The 22,955-nt window shown below is 36.0% G+C and overlaps 2 protein-coding genes across 2 annotated transcripts; one reads left to right on the top strand and one right to left on the bottom strand.

Annotated features, from left to right (window-relative positions):
• Positions 1–423: 423 nt before the first annotated feature.
• On the bottom strand, positions 424–16,331 carry LOC116010365 (brefeldin A-inhibited guanine nucleotide-exchange protein 5-like). The gene is made up of 35 exons (XM_031249743.1): positions 16,265–16,331; positions 15,989–16,134; positions 14,993–15,068; positions 14,596–14,794; positions 13,770–13,891; positions 13,627–13,685; positions 13,400–13,457; positions 13,235–13,322; positions 12,921–13,127; positions 12,740–12,798; positions 12,550–12,619; positions 12,393–12,461; positions 11,699–11,812; positions 11,553–11,606; positions 11,370–11,452; positions 10,972–11,068; positions 10,795–10,884; positions 10,505–10,702; positions 10,243–10,353; positions 9,970–10,154; positions 8,069–8,695; positions 7,418–7,835; positions 6,379–6,618; positions 6,178–6,301; positions 5,921–6,069; positions 4,698–5,051; positions 4,137–4,303; positions 3,909–4,018; positions 3,711–3,809; positions 3,439–3,611; positions 2,306–2,422; positions 1,624–1,760; positions 1,199–1,529; positions 888–983; positions 424–722 (listed from the first exon to the last, which is right to left on the bottom strand). The coding sequence occupies exons 2-35, from the start codon at positions 16,089–16,091 to the stop codon at positions 660–662; spliced, it is 5,247 nt and encodes a 1,748-aa protein (XP_031105603.1). The 5' UTR covers positions 16,092–16,134; positions 16,265–16,331; the 3' UTR covers positions 424–659.
• A 2,180-nt stretch (positions 16,332–18,511) lies between these two features.
• On the top strand, positions 18,512–22,782 carry LOC116010387 (protein HIGH CHLOROPHYLL FLUORESCENCE PHENOTYPE 173, chloroplastic). Its single transcript, XM_031249774.1, has 12 exons — positions 18,512–19,457; positions 19,554–19,758; positions 19,971–20,046; positions 20,160–20,295; positions 20,380–20,484; positions 20,895–20,975; positions 21,245–21,334; positions 21,419–21,484; positions 21,774–21,830; positions 21,903–21,980; positions 22,072–22,119; positions 22,423–22,782. Exons 1-12 carry the CDS (start codon positions 18,627–18,629, stop codon positions 22,492–22,494), a joined length of 1,845 nt encoding a protein of 614 aa, XP_031105634.1. The 5' UTR covers positions 18,512–18,626; the 3' UTR covers positions 22,495–22,782.
• Positions 22,783–22,955: the final 173 nt, after the last annotated feature.

Below are 22,955 nucleotides of genomic sequence, written 5' to 3' on the forward strand. Positions count from 1 at the left end.
CCAAGTCCAAGGGATAAGAGATGCACCTTCTCACAAAAATTTCGAACATATATGTTTGGTTTTTAATTATTAATTACTCTTTTTCAAATTGAACATTATTTGAAATATAAACCAAACTTATGCACTTAACTAGATGCTCAATAATGAAATATCATATAAAAGCAACAAATAATATGGTAAGAATACTCCAAATGGGCGACAAATAATAAGATAAAATTACTCCAAATATTATTTAAAGTTGGATATTATAAGGAGTCTATTATAAAAATATAGTATCCTCCCAATAATGTTAAAAAGGAGTATTTCTTTCTACAATAAAAATTTCTCGCTCATTTAAATAAATAAATAAGAGAACATTTTGATCATATAAAAAATTAAAAAGAAAAAAATGAAGTGTCACAAATTATTTTATCTCTCGATGAAAATGGAATTCTTTGAAAGGGCTCGTAAAAGTTCAGTGCATCAAAGTATAACTAACGGAACAAATAAAAACAACTTTACTTAAATTTACCTCTAGTCTACCTTCTTATTATGGCATAATAAAATATAGCAAGAATAAGCTCAGAAATCCATAGTTGCACGTCAAATTGATGGCTTCCTATTGCGTCCATGCCTCTTTCGTTGTACTTCTTCCACTCACATCCCAGCTTGAAATATTTTTACACCAACAGCGCTTTAACCTGCATGCTTAACAGATCGGCAAGAGCTCCACGTACATCCATCTGAAGATAAATATATGCATGAGCATTATGACTTAAATTTCTTCAAAGAATAAAATTGAAGTAGGCTGATGATCAGAGGGAGCAAATTTTAGCCATTGCACAATTCCAAACAGTATAATTTTTATTTTCTTTTTACTTTTAAAAATACACTTAGTCGGAGGTTACCTGGTCGCAGCACATGAGTCTAGTAATCAAAGGATAAAACTCATTGAGGTGATTCCTGAATACTCGTCTGTTAATATGGGACATGCCCCTCAGCACCTGCAATGCCATGTAAGCTCATGAACCGTAACTCAGGGCATTTTTGCATTATTATTTGGTGATAAAGTTGTCTATTAAAATCTCAGGTCTCCCTCGAGTATATCTTCTTCCAGGCAGGGCTACATAAAATTTATGAAAGTACGTACAAGGAGGATTCATAGCATAAGTGCATAACTAAAACCGGTAGCGATTTTTTGACGAAGCATATACCATACCTTAACAATGACGGGAGAACGCAGTTCTAGAACTTGATGAGCATCTGTACTAGTGTTGTCCTCTGTGCTGAATTGGAAGTCAGATGCGTCACTTAGAACCTTTACACAAAATGACACCAGCTTCTGTTCTGCGACTCCTTCAAATTCATCTTCTTCAATTTCCATTATTGATGTTTCATCACTACTTCTCCCCAAATAATCTCCATTTTGAGAAACACCAGTCTTGTCCATCTCATCTTTTTCAGTATTAGCTTCTGCAGTTGCCTTATGTAAAACATCAAGATAGATAGAAGTTCCTGTTAACTCTTGGCGGAGAATATTTAAGGGAGGCCTGCACAGAAAATAAACTAAACCATGATGCAAGGTCCTTGTAACGAATTTTGCATGATCATGTGGATGAACCAATTTAAGTGCATGGACCCTACCTGTCAGCAGGAAGTTGGTGTATCCGCAATCTGAGACTTGAATATGAATTATATGATGCAGCAAACTCTATCACAGATAATACAATGTCCATTAGAGCAATTTTCTGCGCTGCCTTCAACTTGTTCCAGTACGTCTTCTGAATATTTGAAAGAGGCATAATAATAATAATAATAAGTCTAGTGATTACAGAAATACAATAGCAAAAATGTTTTCACAAGTGCACTAAGGAAATCTTCTTTCCTACTTGTCTACTCCGGCTATGAAATCTTCAATAGTTTCTGTGTGCATGTTGAAAAGATACAACAGACATGTTTTACACTTTCACCACCATTTTTAGATGGATTATGAAAATCTTCCTCTGCACTTTGACCAATTCTCAGCTTTGTTCAGTCCCAAAAAAGCCAGTAATCCTTTGAGAGATAATGCAATTTCTTGCTTCACTCTAAAAGTTGTGAGAGGAGATTCAAAACTGTTTGTTAGACCTTTCCTATTATTAGCATGTTTGAGGAGCTACAGGAATTCTTTAAAGTTAAAAGGACTTGTCCAGAACATTTCTAGCAGCTAGTTTGGTTTCAGATTCTCAATCATTACTGGACTTGCATTATAAGTAGCTCATATTGGGAAAATGTGTGAGTTTCTACCATGAAAAGAAAGACATTTAAGCTGAATACTATAGCAGACCTGAATACTATCAATGACACCTAGAAGCAGTAGCTGTGTAATGCATTTGCTCCTAATTGTTGCCAATATTGAACTTTCATCCTCATATCTTTCATCAGGCTTCAGATCTTCAGAAATCTATACATTTATATGAAAGTAAAGCCATTAAATAAAGAAAAAAAAAACATTGAAAAGAGCACTCTCTCCCGTGTTTTATTCAGCATAGAACATTCTCTGGTGTTTGGTATATTAAATAAAATTCGGGTAAAGACAAATTACAAATGAAATGATTTCTGGGTCTGCTGCCATTATCAAAATTTAAACTTATTCTACTTAGTAATATGGATTATTTGATGAATATTCCCCCCACCCCTCTCCCTCTCACTCGTTATTTTAATGCGTAGACCTAAAATGCTTGCAGGCCTCCCACCATGAGGCTGCAACCTACTCCACCATATTCACCCACTAAAACCACTACAGTTGCTGCCAAAATGCTCCGTTTGGGCCTTGATTGATTTATTGGGTAATTATTTTATTCTTATTCATTTCTGTTGACAATAATTATTTTCCAGGAACCTCAACATTAAAAGCAGAGCTATCCCAATCCCACCAACCAACAGAGGATCAGGAATACTCCTAGTAGTGTATGCTCTCACCACACAGCCTGCACTAATTGGCCAAAAGGAAAAGAAAAAAAAAAGTTTTAAAAAAAAAGAATATAGACCACCCACTAGAGCCAATAATCAGTCAATGCAACAGGGAGTAGGGAGTAAAATAGGAGTATGTGTAGTCAAACTATATTTTACTACTTTCTTGTCATGCTTTCCCCTTTAATATATCATCACTTGGGGGTCGATTTGTTATAATCAACAAACTAAAATACTCTATTCTTACGGAAAATGTGATATTAGGTTGTGGGGAACACTTAATCCCATATGCCAAATGTTTGAACTAATTACGGGTATGGGAAATGTTCAGTCCAAATCCCAACCAGTTCCATGAAGCAAATAACCCCTTAGTGATTTGTAAATGAAATCTTCACAATGTTCCTAGACCATGAGGCTTTGACCTCTTGGGAATCAGAGGCTGCAATAAAATTGGAAAAAATAAAGAGCATGGACAATAATACTAGCAAAGATATCAAGTGTCAATACCTTAGGTGGAGAAGGTACCAAAGCTTCATTCGTGTTTTTGGGTTTAGAGGTAAAACTTCTGACAAATAGATTGTCAATCATATTTCCCATTATTTTCTGACCTATTGTCTGACTCCGTTGAAGACCTTCAGAAGCAGTAGATTCCTTAGCTCTTCCAGAAGGTGAAGGCATTCCTGTAAGTAAAAAAGTGTTTCCTCTTCAAGATGTTTGCTATGCAAAGTTCATTCAAGTTAAGGTTCAAAACAGTTTTGATTTCTATAGTTAGTGCTAACCTTCAATTTCTTTCTGATCAATAGGGTTCATCTCCTGATTGTCTTCTTGTGTTTTTAATGCATTTTGAACCTTTGCAGTGCCATCAGCACCAATACTTGCTGACATGATTCCAGGTGTTTCCCAGTTGTCAATAATATAATTAACATTAAGGTGATAATTATTTAATAACTCAGTATTACCAGAAATGTTGGACTCACAATGTGGTGAAGAGACTTCCAAATCTCTAATTGATAGGGTCTGATCCTTTGCCTTTTCAAATCCCAAATCATTCAGCAGCTCAAGAGGCTGTGTTGTGTATGAAGCATCTCTGTGTTGAATTTATATTTACATTATATAATTTATAATTGTGACTTAACACATTATGAGTACAAATAGTTACCAGAAATGAAAAATATATCTCGAAGGGGGATCATAGTATCACAGACCTTATGCTTTGCAACAACGTATCCCAGTCACTGTAACTGAATTGACGTCCACCTACTTCAATCAGATGCAGTAGTGCACCCAAAGAGACTGAAACCACTGACTGATCAGCATTTTTGGCACAATCTAACAGCAAACTGAGAAGTTGAGGCAGCACAAAAGAAACAGCCTGCAGAAAAGAAATAAGAATTTTCATGAATATGAAATACTACTTCTAATGCAGTCCATAAAATACTCAAGGAAAAGAAATTCATAAAGTCGGCTAGCACTGGTGTTTCCTCTTTCATATATATTTTATAAGATTTTATTTTATGAAAGGTTCTAAAGCATTTAGCTTTTGATTTTTCATTCACTTCCTAAAATCCTTTCCTTGAAGGATGGATTAGTTTTTAATAGTCAAGGAAATCCTTGGTCAATGAGGAATTGGAAATGCCCTATTTTCTTTGTAACTTATAGTTCTATAAAAGCCAAGCTTTCATCATAGTTAAAGATTTTCCAAGGAAACAATACAAACAACAATTGCTAATTTTCTGGCATAAACATCCATGTAGACAACCCCTTACCTTGTAGAAAGTGATGAAAAGGTTGCACAATAACTGGAGCGAATATTTGCTATTTTCACGAAGCCATTCATCTCTAGAAGAATCAGAGTTCTCTTTTCCAGCACGTCTATGATAAAAAATGGGAAATAGCACATGGTGGAAAATACTCTCCCAAAATGAGGATGAGAACTTGCTGCCCCTCTCATTCAACAGATCAAACAAAACCTCAAGTGCACAGTTTCTAACCTCTGGCTGGGTATCAGAGGTTAGATCAGAGAGACCAGCCAGCATTGGGAACCAATAATCCTCAGTGACATGATAACTTTTAACTGCATTAGTATCGAATGATTCCAATGCACCAGCTGGCATCAAGCCCTGAAGAAAAAAATATCTTACTTACAATATGAAACAAGATCCATGACAGAATTACCATACATATACATCTGTGTGTATAAAGAATAAGTCAATAAGAAGAAAGCTTTATGAATTAAGAGAGGACAATGTATGGCTATTGAAATGTTAAATTAGAATCTTTAATTTTGTTTCAAGCTAATTGAAAACTAAACGCCAAAGAAAATATTAACAAGAAAGTTGAAATCAAATAATTGTGCAAGTTCAGTAAGCAAACTCGAGAGAAACTGAAAAAGAGTCTGATGCGGCAAAGCCTGTGTTAATTTCCAAATGAACGATGCTACTATTATATTTTGCTCCTAGTTCCTACATCTCATGGTTCGTCTTTTTGCTGCTGAGCCACTGTATATTTCTATACTTCTCACCAGCTCCTTACCATAACCATTTGTATTTTCCCTCATCTAGGATTTTCAATAGATCAACTAATCAACCAACTGAATTAGGAACAAACAAGAAATCCACTTTGATCTCAAAGTTCTGCTGTGAATGATCAGGTAAATAGATATTGCTAGACATGGCGTGACTTGTAAATGCTACTTGCACAAAAATTCAATTGACCATTGAGAATAAAATTTCTTGAATACTTAATTTTCTTTTTCTGGTCCTCAAACCCACATTGGGTCAACAAGTTAGCAGTTCAACAGAAGGGTGTCTTTGAATCTCAAAATAAAATAAAATTATTGAAGCCTGAACTGTTTTTATATCATAACCAGATCTAAGACATGATTGACGACCTTGTGGTGTGGAATTAAGACAGGTTTTTAAAACACTGTAAACAACCAATGTGGAAATTACCAAAGTAAGGTAATGAAACCAAAATGCAGGAAAATAACCTCAGCGAGGCGATCCTCACAAATACGAATTAGTGCAATGGCCTTCAGACTAATTCTGTGGGAGCACTTATTATTGGCAAACCCGATTAAGCAACTGACACAATCCACAAAACTATTTCCAACAATCCGATCAAAGTGTTCCAGAATAACTGCAAGAAACTTTACTGTCACACGCTTATGGAATTATAGCAAATAAAAATCAAACATATCAACATACTTTATTAAAAGAGAAGGGTACCAAAATAAGTTATCTTTACCCTGTTCTACATTTTCAAATGCACTTTCAACCATTGGCTCTAGTGCATCCTCTGCAGCAGCTGTGAAAATCATAAACACACTTCTCCAGCCAGATTTTATATTCATAGCCTTAAACTCTATTATCTGCGAAAGCAACAGAATAAGTCAATTTTCAAATGGAAGAATAAAGTTGAGCTATCTGAGAAAAAAAGTAAACGTACTTGTACGATGTAATCAACAATACGTTTCCTCATGGATTCACTTTTGCTATCACACATAAGTGTCACAAATGGTTGTAAAATATCATTCTGGAATCTGAAATTGGTGAGTTCTGTGCGCTCCAAATACTTCATGACAAGCTGCTTAAGAGAATCTATGGAATACACATACACTCTTTCATCAGGATGATTCCCAGCAAAAATGAAATGACTAGCCAGCACACACCATATTCTTGCCCAAACCTGAGCAATGCAATTTACTAATGGTGATCATTTACATTTGAAAACTATAAAATGAATAAATTTGACAGACTTCATTTCATCTTCAGATAAACAAATCAAAATAGACTACTTGGCACCCTGCAATGGAGAATAGCTATATACAATAAACAAAACACAAAATAGTATCCTTATGAGATGAAGTGAAGTTTAGATCTCTCTAGATCAATATTAGTAGAAGACCATTTTTATACATGGCATGCATATAAACTATTGGCCAAACTAAGGACTGATTGTTCAGTAGACATCCACTGACATCTCACCATCAATTAGATTCCAATGTTCAGAAAATCTCAACCCCCAATTAAATGGTAAAATTGGAAAGACTTACAAGCCTCAAAGTTTGCACAAAAAAATTTCTTCGCAATGTTGAGCAATTATTCGTGAAAACATAATAGCGTATATATGATAAATAGTAAAATGGCACTATCTGGGATTGTCTAGAAATAGCACCGTTTCCCCAAATGTATTAATTTATTTTCATCTATTAGAAGTACAGTATCATACAAACTGGAACGGTTTCACTTTAGCACTATGCATTTAGTATCATATGGATTACAGAAGTATATGGAGCAATTGTCATTTCTTAACCCCTCCGGATTCCTAGAGGCTGGAGCTGTTCAAAGTAAAGTTCACGATCCAGGTTGCTAAAGGGAAGGAATTATTATGCTTGACAACATCACAAACCCACTTGGTTAATACACCAACCCCTAATGAAATAACATGCTTCATAATAAGACCCTTGAATAAGTTGAGAAATTACCATTCTTATACGAGGAATGTTGTAGTAGCTGACTTCAATGAGTTTTTCCAGGCTAAAAACACGTGCTGGAAGCTGTTTTAATTCCTCAACAGAAACATTACATAAAGCAGTAAAAAATTCCACCACCGCCTCACTGGTCAATTTAGCACTATTCATGAACAGTTGCTCAGCAGGTTTTTCAGCCAACTCCCTCAGTGATTGAAGAAAAGAATCTCGAGAGGTTTGGTTAGATCCTTGCATCAGATTTGCAGCCATACTAGGAGAAGATACAACATATTCAAGTCTGGAAACAATCTCAAGCACTGCATACCATGTATCCTGAAGGGCATTGGGATCTGAATCACAAAAAACCAGTAGAGTCTGCAGTGCTTCCACATTTTTACTTCTCATATCCTTTGGTGAATGTAACAAATTAAATCTGGTAAACAATTGCAAAAGCATAGTTTCACCTCATTGTCAAGAAAATGAAACAGCATTGACTTCCCAGAATACCATGAAATTTGCATGTAACTTAAGTTAAAATGCAGAAAACTTGTAAGCTGTAAAATCAATATGCATTCAGTAAATAAGAATTGAGGAAAGGAGTATAATGAAAAGAAACAGTAATAGGAAAATTACAATCATGCCAAAATGTTAAATGAAAGAAATTACTTGATAAGAGATGTCAAGAATGCACAGCGCATGGTGTCCATTCTGAGAACATGGGTGATGTGAATTCCAGCCTTAAATCCTTCCATACAAAGAGAGACCATTGATTTATTTTCTCCTTCCTCCATAGTAACTGCAAGAGTAGCAAGCAATGGCCATCCTACAGCTTCAACCATAGGGCTTGCTAGCTCAATATTGTATGAAGTATAAAACACCCCTTCTATCCCACCTTGATTTTTAAAAATAGCTTCTGTCTGTGTGTTGATGGCCTCACGTTTGGACTTTGAGTCAATCAAATGATTCTTTCTTGGTAGACTTAGATTAAGAATACTGACCAGTCGCCATCTCTCCTCCAGTTCCAGCTTTTGTTTATTACTTTCTGCAAGGGAAATGTGAGCATCTGGCATTTTGATCTCTTCTTTAACAATAGAATCATAAATTTCCTCCAAGAGTTCCTTAGGAGCACATTCATCAGCCTCTTTCATGGTATTCAAGTGTATGAAATCATCCTTCGACATTCTCGGCCAGATTGTTGGGCTATGGGCATCAGTATTCAACATTATAACTGCATATGCTAGAACATAAGCTGTATCTGCATGCTTGAATAGATCAGTATTGGCTGCATAGTAACTGTCAAAGGAAAGAATAACAAGATCAACTATGTTTAATATCCATGCATTTTCTCATAAAACTTATCTGCTCCCTACCTCATACAAAAAAAAAATGTCATAAAATGTGCCATTTCATCCTTCCTTGCAAATGCAAAGGTCAAATTCAAATCTATTTTAAGGTCCATAAAACTGTTAAAGACTTAACCCAACTGACTCGTTTCAGAAAATTGAAATAGATTTTTCCTAACTTTTGCAAGATGTGGAGTAAGAGAATATCTACAACTTATTTTCACTTTGCTCTTCTGCTAGTGAGCTATGGAGAAAATTGTTTTGGAGTTGTTAAGAGTCCCACATTGATAAAATAAGAGAGAACATATGGGTTTATAAGGCTATGGGTTAGACAAGTTAATTGATTGAATTCAATCTTTTAGTGTCGTTTGACCCAATGTTGCAAAAATCGCGCCTAGGCCGGCTGATTTTTTTTATTTTTTTTTTTAAATTAAAAAAATTATAAATCTGAAACATTTAAACTATTAATGTTAGAATGTATTAACTAATACTCTAATAGTCTAATAATAAGTAATAACTTAATAAAATAATAATTAATAATTAAATTAAACTAATAAGTAATGAACTAATAATTAATAAATAATAACTAATAAGAAATAACTTAATAAGTATTAAATATTTAACTATTAAAGTGTAAAGGCTTACAATGTTAAACACTTTACAATTATTAACTCTTAAAAATTTTTAAAATTTTTTTTTTAAATTAAAAAAAAAAAAAAAAAACTAGGCGCCCGCCTAGGCGCTAGGCGCCCCCCAGGCGCCTAGCGATTTTTGCAACCTTGGTTTGACCCATGTGCATTATAGCCCAGTTGAGTGGCATTGACCCAATCTTTAGATTATAAGAGGAGTTATAGGAGAAGGTTTTGTTGAACTAACTTCTTTAAGTGAGTCATTTAAGATAAAGCTTTGGGAATTTGGAAAGTGAAAAGAAGGCAAAGGTTTGCAGAGAACTGTTCTTTTAGCATTTAGGATTTATAGTGGGACTTGGGAATGTTATTTCACAAACATAAACAGAAGACACATTTCTCTAAAATTTACTAACGGATGTGAAACTCCTACAGGATGTTTTGCTAACTTAGAAAAGGTTAGTAACTATGTTCAAAGACTCAAGAAGAAATTTGTCATTTAGGGATCAATTTTACTTTCAAACATAGAAATCAGCTTATATTGTGTATAAGAATTAATAAATAGACAGATATAGAGGGTAAGCAACCAGTAACATACCGGTCTGCAAACATTTCCATTATGCGGTCTGTCTTTTGAGCTTCCCCAGGAAGTCGCAATCCTTTAAGAAATTCCCGAATTGCCATATCAAACTTCATTCCAGAAAAATTCATTGAGTCAACATAGGCATGCATGACAGCAAGCGGAAACTCCTCATTCTGACTCAAGTAGTCACCAATCATGGCCTGAAATCTAATGCAATGAAACCTTTCCCTTTGTAACAATATAATAAATACAGAGAGAGAGAGAGAGAGAGAGAGAGAGCAGTTTGACCTTATCCAAATTAGGAGTATTCCTGAGAAATTGAGCAACTGAAGCAGGCGATCTCTCCACCAGCCTACTTGATATCAGATATTCTATCCCCTTACTGGGTTGCCTATTAAACTGTCACATAATTTAATGTCAATATCATCCTATCCCAGTCCAAAGACCCACCTTGAGATAGATTCTAAATAGGAAATCAATGAAATATACAGAAAAAATGACCCCAGAGGAAACTGGTGATATCCACATTTTGCATGAAAACACCACTTACTTTAGAGACTGCAGCTTCTATAGTAGATTTATGGCCCTTCAACTTATCAAAATCACAGGGTAAATCTTCCCTACCTCTTATATCATCAGATATTCCGCTAAAACCTTCTTCAATAGACTGCTTCCTTCGATTAACTCTTAATGGTTTTCGTTGACACTTCTCCCAATCAACAAGTGATTTTAACATAGTGACAAGGCACTATAAAGGTCAAAAAGGCAGGGAAAAAAAAAGTTTTCATGAGAATCAGCAGTAACCAGTAAATGAAAAATTAAGCACTCCAAGAGAGACACCTGAAGGGATGACAACTTGGTTGATCCCATTAGAGATGAAGCAACTGAGTTTGAATCTGCATTTTGGGCAATTTTGGATAAAGTTGTCGCCTATTTAAAAAAAATAAAAAAATACAGCTGCTTAGACATGTGATAAGGTAGAATAACCAACTCTAAAGACCATAAATGATATAATACCGTGTGTTCAAACAAGTTAGGTGCTTTGAGCTCACAATCATAGTTCACGTATAGGTCAACAAGCATCTTTGAGTCCTTACAGACTTTTTCCAGCATCCTGCAAAGGGATATTTAGGGAATGATACCAACATAGAGCAATATAAGATCCACTGAATCTGAATAGCTTTTCATTGTGTAGTAACACTACCGAGTTTGCCACCATATTTTCTTCTCTCAATGGCTAAGACAGTATATGCCCAAAAATTGAGGGACATTATATGGAATAATATAAGATGTACTGAGTGTCAATGATTTACTACCTCAATAAATCTCTTCTTGCATTCTCCATTTCCCAATGTTGGGATCAAACTTTGGGAACTCATTGAAAAATGTTTAAAACTAAGATATAAATTAGATACCTGAGAACAGCTGTTTTAAAGTTAGGGTCTTGTCCACCCAATGGGCGCAAAACAAACAAGGGAAATAAAACCCCAATTTCACCCTGGAAATTAAAATATAAATAAATGAAAACACTCATGGACCCTAATAATAAAAATTCTTGCAAAATAGAACGAAGTAAGCATTATGAAATTCAATTATACCTTAAGGTTTTTCCTGAACCGTAGCAAAAGTACAGAGAAAATTCCTGTTGCATACTGTCAAAACATGAAATTTATTGCAGAGACATAACAGCAGGACATTATGGAAAAGAATAAAAATAAAAATATGAGCTATGATAAAACTGGACCTGAAATATGCTAGAAGTCTGTGACACCGAGGCTTGCAACAATGTATAGGAGATATGGGCTTTGACAGATTCAATAAAATGTATGAATGGATCACTAACATCTTCCAGAAGACCCTTCAAATTACACAATTTGAATTATACATAAATTGATTGTTCAACAGTTGGGCCACTTTTTGCTTTATCTAATACATCAAAAGATAAAGTATCTATTCAATGTATTGAAAAGAATTTTACAAAGGAGATGAAAAAAATAAAACAGTTCAAAAATAAATTTGGGAAGAGAATGGGAAAAGAGTATAAAATTTTCATTCTTAAAATCATAAAGCATTGATTTGTTCAAAGGTAAAGAGTTAAATCAATTTATTTCATCTGTAGGACTATTAGAGCCAAAAATTGAAAGAATAAAATAATAAGAGTAATAAGAAAATGGTTTTTTTTTTGTAAACCTCTTCTTCTTGATAAATCAGGAAATTTTAGTGTTCAGGAAAATACCTCAAAATGATAACAAGAAAAACAAATATAAGGATAAAGGCTGCCAAAATATCAATGCTGAGCATGTTTAAATGAGTTAATAAACTTTCATAATTCAACCCATTGTCTTACTTCTTAATCCAAACATTTTGGAGGTGATTGAATACTGATTAATCAACAATTACCAGTTCAACAACTCCTTTAGCAATAAGTACAAACCCACCTGTAAAAGCTCCAGTGACAGAGTGCATGTTTTAGTTGTAAGTTCATCATTCTTGTCCTTTATAGCCATCTGCAAATGCAGCATACTCAGAAAAAGGCTCATAATTGGAGCAATTGACTACAGATTTCATCACATCAGTAATGATATATATACAAACCTTGCAAAGGGAGCGAAAAAGAAGCAAAGCATCATGTAGTCCAATGTTCATGCTTTCTATATCTGTCCCTCTGGTTATAGTTGCAAATCGTTGCAATATTATTACCATATGCAAATAAAAATGCCTCAGTTACAAACCAAGAAAAGGTAATTGTGTTATAATAGACTTATCCTTGATGCTGAATCCTTACCCTGCGGCCATTTTACCATCTTCAAGTTGCACAGCTTTCTCAAAAGCAGCCTCTATACCCTAAGTGGCACAGGAAACTAACTTAATACTTGTCAAAAATGATATAGAAATTTTCCTTTATAATTGAACAAAACAACTATAGTTCTCAAAATAGGAAACTTTTTTTGTGATATAGAAAGCACCTTGATATCAGCCCCACCCACGAGACTATAAAGTTCCTCAAGAGTGGGATCAACAAATTCATCTTTGGTTTGGTTACTAGAAACTTTATCTCCCAACATCATTTCTTTTTTGTTATAATCATCAGATGGCATATCCACAACCTCAAAGTTAGGTGCATTTGCTGAAGCAGCCATTTTCTGATTAACAGAATCAGATGAAGTAGAGGCCTGCATTATCAGCAAGACAGTATTTCTGATTTCTAATCTGTACTATTCCAAGCTACTATCGTGCCAGAGAACAAAAAGTTTCTGTAATCCTCGTGGAAATTACATACCACGTTTCCAGTTTCCATCCGCTTAAAGATAATACTTAGCATTTGGGTTAACATAGATTTTGATGCTGCCTGGTTTATTGGGGATTTGCTGAATATTTAAACCAGATGCTATCAGCTTCACTTGAACTCAAATACATACTTACCATCAAATAAACAGGTAAATACCTCTTAAGAACTATATTATAGCATGCGCTAATCACACCCAACAATGGTTCCCCATGAACTGCATCACGTGCATGCCATCACAAATTTTAGGAACACGGCAAACATTTGATAAAAAATACTTGATCTATCACTTTTTAGCACATATTATTAGTAGCAATGTAAAATTTTTATTTAGTGGATTCATTTTAATTTTCAAAGGAAGGAAACGCCTAAGAACAGTTCTGTACCTCTAAACTTGGTTGATGCCACAGCAGTAAGTAGTACCTTTAATACTTGAAGAGTAGTCCTGCAAATAATTTTCTCAGTAGTTACATCTAAGAAAACCCATCAACATGGGAGTACAAATTGCCTACAATAAAGAGACACGTACCCATCTGGTAATACATTATCCACACAACTGCAGACCATGCCCAAGATGTCTGAAAAGAGTGGCACATTTCCCCTACCATCAAAACCAAGATCTCCCTCTAAATGGTTGTATGCAATCAGTTTCTGCGCTTGAATGTTTGAATGCAGAAAGTTATTGCAACATTTTTATATTTATTGATTTATTGGAGTATATCATATAGAACATATTATGATACCAATTACCAAAGCTCATAGGATTTACAAGTTTTATTGTCTAGCTCTCAAAATGGACATTTCACATAATATGCATTTAGTAACTAGCATTTGATTGGCATGTTACATGATGCACTACTAAAAAATCTATCACAAACTGCCCAACAAACAAGTTTACTCATGTTCCCAAACATTATGAATTGAAGCTTTTTTTGAAAATTTCTTTCTTCCATTTGATCTATGTGCCTGAGTTTTATTTTTCAATCACGTATTTTGAAATGCATAGATCAAGGCTACTGCATTGTTAAATTCAACAAAAGAGTTTCACAGAAAGGAGCACACTCCACTCCAGCTATTTCATACTCTCTGTTACAAAGAGAGAGTACTCCAATCCTATAGCCCTGTAGGTGCATGGTCAATTTTTTAGAGGCAGGCACTAAACACTTACTTTATAGTATTTCCATCTGAGTCACCTCATTGGTGCCTTCATTAATTATTTTGATATGTCATAAGAATTAAACAAAACTCAATTTTCAAATGAAAAAGATTTAAGAGAATTACTCTCTGGCTAGGTAAGGAATTTCAGAAGCAAAAAAACAAAAAACAAAACAAAACAATAACAAACAAGCACCTACATGAAGACAATCCAAAGCAAGCTCCATAATTTTTATATTTTTTGTCTCAAAAGCAAGCCTAAGAGGATTGAGAACAAGCTCTGCCTCAGCTACACTTAGAGTGTGGCCTGCATTTGCTAGTGTGGTTATGAGAGTCTTGCTTGGTGAAGTTGGGGTTGAGTGCATTGTTCCGGATCCAGCATCAGTTTCAGGCAGACTACTACAAAGGAAAAGGAGATTCCAAGAAATGAAACTAGAAATTAGTGAACTCCTTAAATAAAGGGAACTGGAAAAAATAGAGGATGCTCCTCTAAAAGATCAGTTGGTAACCAACATAAAAAATCTTAGACTTCTGTAAAGCTTATATAATGAACAGGTAAGCATATTTACTAGCAAAAGCTCTTGTTTCATTTCATACCTCTGAATCAAGCCTGCAGATGTCACTGCATTACTCTCATTGTGCATGTGCTGCTGATCTGTTGCCTTTTCAGCATCTGGGGATAAAAGAGCAGAAGTATTGATAGAAACATTCAGATCAGAAGAACCACTTCATAATGAATTCTGGAAAAACTGTTAAAAGAGAGCAACTTTAAAGCACATACAGTTGAGGTTCAAGACCAGTGGTAACAAAAATATGTAGTAGTAAATTTACCATATACTTTGATTTTTTACCATATGCCCTACTTATTTTGGATCTTTACGGCTAGGAAGATAAACAATTCTATAGTTCAAACATATCATAAGAAAATGAAGCTTTTAGGGGTTTCCAGACATTTTTTATCCATTTTACTGGTAAAAATACAGTTGGGCAGGTGAAGTGGATTGATTCTTTTTTTGTCTAAATTTTGCTACTACCTTCTATTCTTATGCTTCTTATAGACTTCAATGACTCTCAAGGTTGTAACACAGCATTCACAAAAGACTTTTCACTTGGAATTTATATAAAAAAGCTTTCTCTTTCTTTTTTAGTAGACCACACGATATTACTTCTTATTTATTGCACTCAACAATATTGACGCCTTTTCCCAACTGCATTATATGCAGATTGCATAGCACGTTCTGCAATTGCAACTTAGAATACTTGGCTAGTTCGCACTTTAACATTAGTTCTGAGGGTTGGCACTGGATCCGATGAGCTCAAAATCGCATTACACACTTAAGCATTAGTTTTAAATAAATGGAGTTGCAGTCTCTGCATGGAAATGATATAACATTACAAGCTCCCACTAGACAAATGAAAAAATAGTAATAATCTCTACATCATAAACACAAAACGAAGAAAAAATTAAGATGATGCAAACAATAGATGAAGAGTAATACATATATTTCCAACTAAAATCAAATACGAACCTATCAACAGATACTACAATGTAATACAGTCATTAGGTTTTCAAAAAAAAAATCAAATACGAACCTAAGCAACTGTGGATTGCCATCTGGAGAGAAGAATGCTTCTTACTGGAACACTCCTTGAGCATGGACTCGAACGCCCGAGTGACGAAACCTCCGGCCGCCATTCTCCGCTACTCGGTTCGATGTCTTCTCGGATGCGATCGTTATCTGTAAAAATGGATGGAACAGTATCGATCAAGTCGTCGAATCAAATTCAATGTCCGTGATGATGAGGAAACATCATTTCAAACGATGAAGGGGAAGATAGAGCAGGTAGGGGGCGGTAGAAGTGCTTTACCACTCAGCGTAGAAACCGTCTCCTCCGCGAGAGTTGCATGAATTTTGGGATCTGGAGCTGAAGCCACTGCCAATGTGATCGATCACAGACTGTAGACTGTTGGAACGGAAATTTTATTATGGCCATTATAATGCCCCACAGAATTCACCATGTAAAGTTCGTAACGTACCAATTCGTTTAGTATTGAAAATCTTTCCATTTTTACCCGTATCCATTTATGCACTTTTTTTTTTTAACCAAAAACGACAGTGTTTAGTTGTTTACGACTTCACGTAGAAAACACGAACAAATAGTACTCGCGCCAATTACTAAGGCCTTCACCAATAGTTAGAATTTTGGTGTAGTTTTTTAGGAGATTTTGTAAGTGTCATTAGCAAAGAGAAAATGAGTTCGAAGAAAAAATGAAAAGAAAAAATAAATACAAAACAAAAATTGACCAAAAAAAAATTTTATTACGCGCTCGCCTGGGCACGGGAGTTGCGCAATGCTAGTGGGGTCCACACGCGCAAAGCTAGTGGGGTCCACACTATCTGCAAAATCCCCATGCTTGCAGGAGAAAAATTTTCCCTCTCTCTCCTATTTATCTCGCTCCCACCTCATCATCTTCTCCTTAAATTTGGTGTAAAGTCCCCTTAATGGGGATAGCCTAAGAGTGGTCACAAAATGATTTTACCGATAAAAAATTATTAGTATTTAAATATATATATTTTTTGAGTATTTAAATTATTAGTAATTTAAAAATATATATAGTACTCGTATTTTTTTTATTTGGAAAAGTGACGATTTTAGTCCATCAATTATACCTATATTGTAGATTTGATCATAAATTATTATCATACACAAATTTTTCTTTTTAATTATGTGTAAAGTGACAAATTTAATCTTCCACTAACAAATTATGTTAATATTAATAATGCATTTTTTATTTTCAAATTATTGAATAACACATTAGCCATTTTTTATTTATATCAGTTTGTATTAAATAATTAACAAAGCGTTGAGTTTGACAAACATAATTTTTTGCCATTTGAGTGTAACTATTGTGTTGGTTTTATGACTAGTTGACAGTTAATACTTAGCAAGCACAACCATTTAAAATAACGAGTATATGATTTAAATTAGTAAAAATCAATTTTACTTAAATGCTCTTTGAAAATCTATGTAAGAAAACGAAAACAAAATCCAGGAAATAAGAGCGCCTTTACTCCCATTTTCAAGGCTCTCGGATGCGTCGACGTGGCTACCTGGCTCGCCAGAGAAGCTCTCATCTCGCTTTGCTCCTCCTCCGAACAAGCTCAGCGCGACACCGTGGTGAACATGCTTTAATTTAAGCTCTGTACACAAATCCATGGCTGTCTAGTCCGCCGGAGAAGAAAAGAAAGACATTAAATGACTAAAATACCCTCGTTATTTTAACTTCCAGTGACATTTGGCTGGAGTGACCATAATTGATTAAAAATTGAATAATCATGATATGCAATAACAGTTTTGAAAGTCGTGAACAGCAATTAACAGATCCTATAATCAGTTGACCAAAATAACAATTTGCTCTAACATTAAAACTAAACCTATATGATACTACAAATAAAATTATAATATATTAAAAATAAATATTTATGTTATACTTTATTTTACCATGTGGATCATTGCAAATTATACTGTGACCGCGCAATTAAAACGTCGTTTTGATTAATGAAAACAAACGGATGGAATGGTATCCGTTTCGTGCAACTACAGTTCCTTTTCAACACGACGACAGTTTCAGACGGATGAAACGACATATGTTTCGCGCAACTATAGTTACCTTTCAACACAACTGTAGTATCAATTCAACACAATTACAGTATCATTTTAATACAACTGCAATATCAGTCATGACCTTAGTTCAGAATCCGCAAAGTATAACAATCGGTGGATCATGGTTTATGGAATAACGATTGATTGATAAACTATTTCAACATGCAATATCCAATCACTGACCAGGCAATTGACAGTGATCAAAGTCAGAATGGATAAGGAAAGTACATTCTATTGACACGTGGACAACTACTGGGCACAATAAATAAAATGAATATATCCGGCCTGGGGTTTCATCAAGGAAATTTTAGATCTACACAAAACTAAAGGAAATGAAAATCACTACGTGGCGTGATCCGAATTCACGACACTGTTTGGTTACTGTGGGCCCTCTTATGTGGTCGAAAATCCATGACACGTCTCTCTCAGTGCTGACTAGCCACCAGCATTACTCTCCCTCCGACGCCGATCGACGCCATTTGGGAGAAACTCGAGAGCGGGGGCTCGGCGGAGATTTGATTGAAGCGGGTGAGATTTCTCAGAGTGTTTGATTTTTTTTGAAGAGATGAGCAGTGCTTTCACAGCTGCTACGGCCGTCGGGTTCAACAGTAATCAGCGAATATGGAGATCGAAGCCGTCTCCGTTTGATTCCGTGTCGGCCGGAACAATCCGAATCGCAACGGCGGGTGGGAGTGGGGGTTGGAGCGGGTTTGTTGTTTCGAGGGCGACTGTTTCGTCTTCTACTCCCGACGCCGTTGGCAAGGACAAGAAGAAGAGGAGGAGGAGGAAGAAGAAGACGGAGCTTCAGAATGACGACGGCGAGGAGGAGGAGGAGAGCAAGGAGAATGAGGCCAGCGAAATTACTAGCTCGATCAACGGCGAGGATCAATCGTCGTCTTCAGTGTCCGTCATAAAGCGACTCGATGAAGTGAATCCAGTAGGGTTGGGGCGACGTTCGCGTCAAATTTTCGACGAAGTGTGGCGGAAATTCTCTGGATTAGGGCAGATTTCCAGGACCAATCGCACCGACGATGAGGCGAGCCTTCTTATCCGCGAGGGAGGGCCAATGTGCGAATTCGCCATCCCTGGGGCGCAGAACACCACCGTTCTCGTCGTCGGAGCTACCAGCCGCGTCGGCCGCATCGTTGTCCGGAAGCTCATGCTTAGGGGTTACACAGTCAATGTTCTGGTAAGGAGTGCCGATCAGGAAGTGGCCGAAATGCTCCCGACGTCCGTTGAGCTTGTGATTGGGGATGTGGGCGAACCTTCCACTCTAGCCGATGCCGTACAAGGCTGCAACAAAATCATATATTGTGCCACGGCTCGTTCCACTGTCACTGTGGATCTCAACAGAGTTGATTATCAGGGGGTTTACAACCTTACCAAAGCTCTTCAGGTACTCATTTGTTTCCTGAAAACATTTACTTTTGTTATGTCCAATGTTTACATTGCACGATTCATTAACCTTCCAACATAACTTTTATGTATGCAGGACTATAATAATAAGCTTGCACAGATGCGGGCAGGGAAGAGTAGCAAAAGCAAGCTTTTAATTGCAAAATTCAAGTCTGAAGATTCATTGAAAGAGTGGGAAGTTCGTCAGGGGACTTATTTCCAAGATGTAATTGCTACCAAGTATGATGGAGGGATGGATGCAAAATTTGAGTTTACTGAAACTGGAGAAGCTGTTTTTTCAGGTATCAATAACACATTAACATGCTACAAAATATTGATTATTCTGTAATTTGCTAGTAGAAATTTGGTTAATGATACTATGTGATGGAGGCTCACTATGAAAGGAAAATGTAATTTTTTGAATCTTTGATATATGCTATGGTATTCTAAAGATTCTATGAGAATGATGAAAAAGTCCTGGTATCATTCGTTGCGCTTTCTGAATGCACAACAGGATATGTCTTCACACGAGGAGGATATGTTCAGTTGTCGAAAAAGCTTTCACTTCCTCTGGGGTACACACTTGACAGGTACAGAGTGCTGGCTTAATCCCTCACAGAGTCACAGTCCTTTTACTTTTTCAGCAACTTTAATTCTCTACTTGATGTAATTAACTCATTCCCAATGATATTGGGATGCTTAGGTATGAGGGCCTTGTTTTCTCTGTTGGCGGGAATGGGCGGTCGTACATTGTAATTCTTGAAGCTGGTCCTTCAGTGGATACAACCCAAAGCAAAATGTATTTTGCGAGAATCAGCACGAAAGCTGGATTTTGTAGGGTGAGTTGATTTTTCATTGAGCTATATGCAACTAGTCTGGATTTTATTATAGATGTTTTAAATTAGACATGTATGCTCTCACAGGTAAGAGTGCCATTTTCTTCCTTCCGGCCTGTGAACCCAGATGATCCACCATTGGATCCATTCCTTGTACATACATTGACTATTCGCTTTGAGCCAAGAAGACAGGTTTGCTCTTCAAAGCAATCTTTACTTTCATTTTTATTCAAGCCAATCATTTTTACGCATTTTCTCGATTCTGTTCCTGACCTTGCTACTCATAGGAGATCTGTGTGTAATATACATTTCACGTGCACAATTAAGATACTCACAACTACTTGTACTATTCAATATTTCTTCTAATTATGGATTACTGCCTCAGATTGTTATTTGGCACGTGAGAGTGTGCTCTAAATGTAGATCACTCTGCATGTGGTTAAAAGTTTCTAAATCCCCCTAGTTGGCTAGTTGTAGGGGAGATCTTTGCGTACATAGCATACATCCACACGTTCAATTAAGCTAATCATAACTACTCATTCTGTTTAATTCTTTATTCGATTACTTCCTTAGACTTTTCTTTGCATTTCTATTCACTGCAGAGATCAATAGAAGGACCTGATGGGGTGCAGCAAGACCTGAGAAGCTTTAAACTAATTTTGGAATATATTAAAGCATTGCCTGTAAGTGCTCCTGTATAGTGGAATATGCGTTGCCTGAAACTTCCATCTCTTCCAAACTTTTGCATGTCCCTTAGGATCACCTTCCTTTACCCTTTAGAAATCTCTATACTAGTTGGAGAAAACCAAAAAGTGTTATCTGGAAGAAATATTTGCATTGTATCTTGAGTCTTGGCCATTTTTAGCTTTGCCTAAAAAGCATATTGATGCACTGCAAATGTAAATTTATCCTCGATATTTGCTTCATTGTCATACGATTCTTATATTTGCAGACTGGCCAAGAAACAGACTTCGTCTTAGTTTCATGTACAGGGTTGGGGATAGAACCTTCTCGAAGGGAGCAAGTGTTGAAAGCCAAGAGGGTATTTAAATCAGATTTTATAATTCTTGAAGGAGTTTCACATATTCTTCTCCAACTGATTTCCTTAGTTGTAAATTTCTCTTAGGCTGGAGAGGACTCATTGAGAAGGTCAGGCCTTGGATATACAATAATCCGTCCTGGTCCCTTAATGGTAAATATGTTAATACACCTCAATTTTTATCTAGTTGTCTTCAGCTTGGCACTGTTGATAAGTAAAGTGGTCGGTTCTCTGGATAAGATGCATAATGTGTGATATTGGCTCACAGCTTTCCAGATTTGCTTTAGCTTAGTTACATGTTTTCATTCCTGCTTTCCCAAACACTTCAATTATGTCTGTTTTTGGGATTGCTGCAGATATGTTTTTTTCTTTTTCCTCCATTTGTTTCTTTGGTTTAGACTGAGAATTTATATGATAAGTGCTTAATGATTATTTCTTGCAGGAAGAACCTGGTGGCCAACGTGCCCTCGTATTTGACCAAGGAAACAGAATATCTCAGGTTAGATTTGTATGTTATTTTTGAGAGCATTACTGCAATAATGGCTGGTCCTAACGTATAAGGGTACTGTAGGGAATCAGCTGTGCAGACGTTGCTGATATCTGTGTGAAGGCATTGCACGACTCAACAGCGCGGAATAAAAGTTTCGATGTGAGTTAGAACAAAAAATTACCCTCTTTGCTTCACTGATCATACCCTCTCAAACGGGATTAATTTACAGAGTTGCACTTTCCCTGACTAGGTATGCTACGAATACGTGTCTGAATCTGGGAAGGAGCTTTACGAGCTGGTAAATAATCCACTACTTTTCTACACACGCTATTCTCTTACATTGATAACGCTCTCTCTCTTGTTCAAGCCGAAACCTTCTAATGCATCAGCAGCATTACCATTTACCACCATTACTTTTCTACACGTGATTCTCTTACATTGATAACGAGTTCTCTCGTTCAAGAAACAGCCTCCAGAAACGTTCTAATGCATCAGCAGCATTCTCGTTCGCTGTCTGTTTCTGTCAATTTGTTCTGGTTAAAGATGCGTTCTTCTGTCTTTGCAGACGTATTAACATTTTCTCTGGAAATTTCGCTCGCAGGTCGCACATTTACCCGATAAGGCTAACAACTACTTGACACCAGCACTCTCAGTACTAGAGAAAAACACCTGATTCTTCCGACATTTTTCTTCCACGGGGACGTAATTGTGCTGTTCAGCAGAGTTTTTCAACTACAGTGATGCTTTGCTAAAGGCGTCTTTACATTTTCCTGTCATCTTATCAAATTTGTGTATATATAGTTTTGCCGTGTCTTCATTTCGTGGAAAGCGTGCATACAAAATTTCCATGCATATATTATTTGTTACTCCGCACCAGTGGTATTACAGCAGTAATATCCTCATTTGTTAAATAGTAAAATGACGTGACATGGCTCCGAAAAATAATTTTTGTACATGAAAATTATGAGTTAGTTGAGTTTATAACTAAGAAATTAACAAAGTAATACGGAGTAATAATCATAGGAAAGAATGGTGTCCTGTCAATTTGATTTTTTTTTTATTTTTATAAGAGGGAGATCGAACTCTCGATCTATCTTAAGAGATGAGAGTGCATAACTATTCACATCAATCAAA

Source organism: Ipomoea triloba, chromosome 2 (assembly GCF_003576645.1).
Source record: "Ipomoea triloba cultivar NCNSP0323 chromosome 2, ASM357664v1".
In the NCBI taxonomy this organism is placed as follows: Eukaryota; Viridiplantae; Streptophyta; class Magnoliopsida; order Solanales; family Convolvulaceae; genus Ipomoea; species Ipomoea triloba.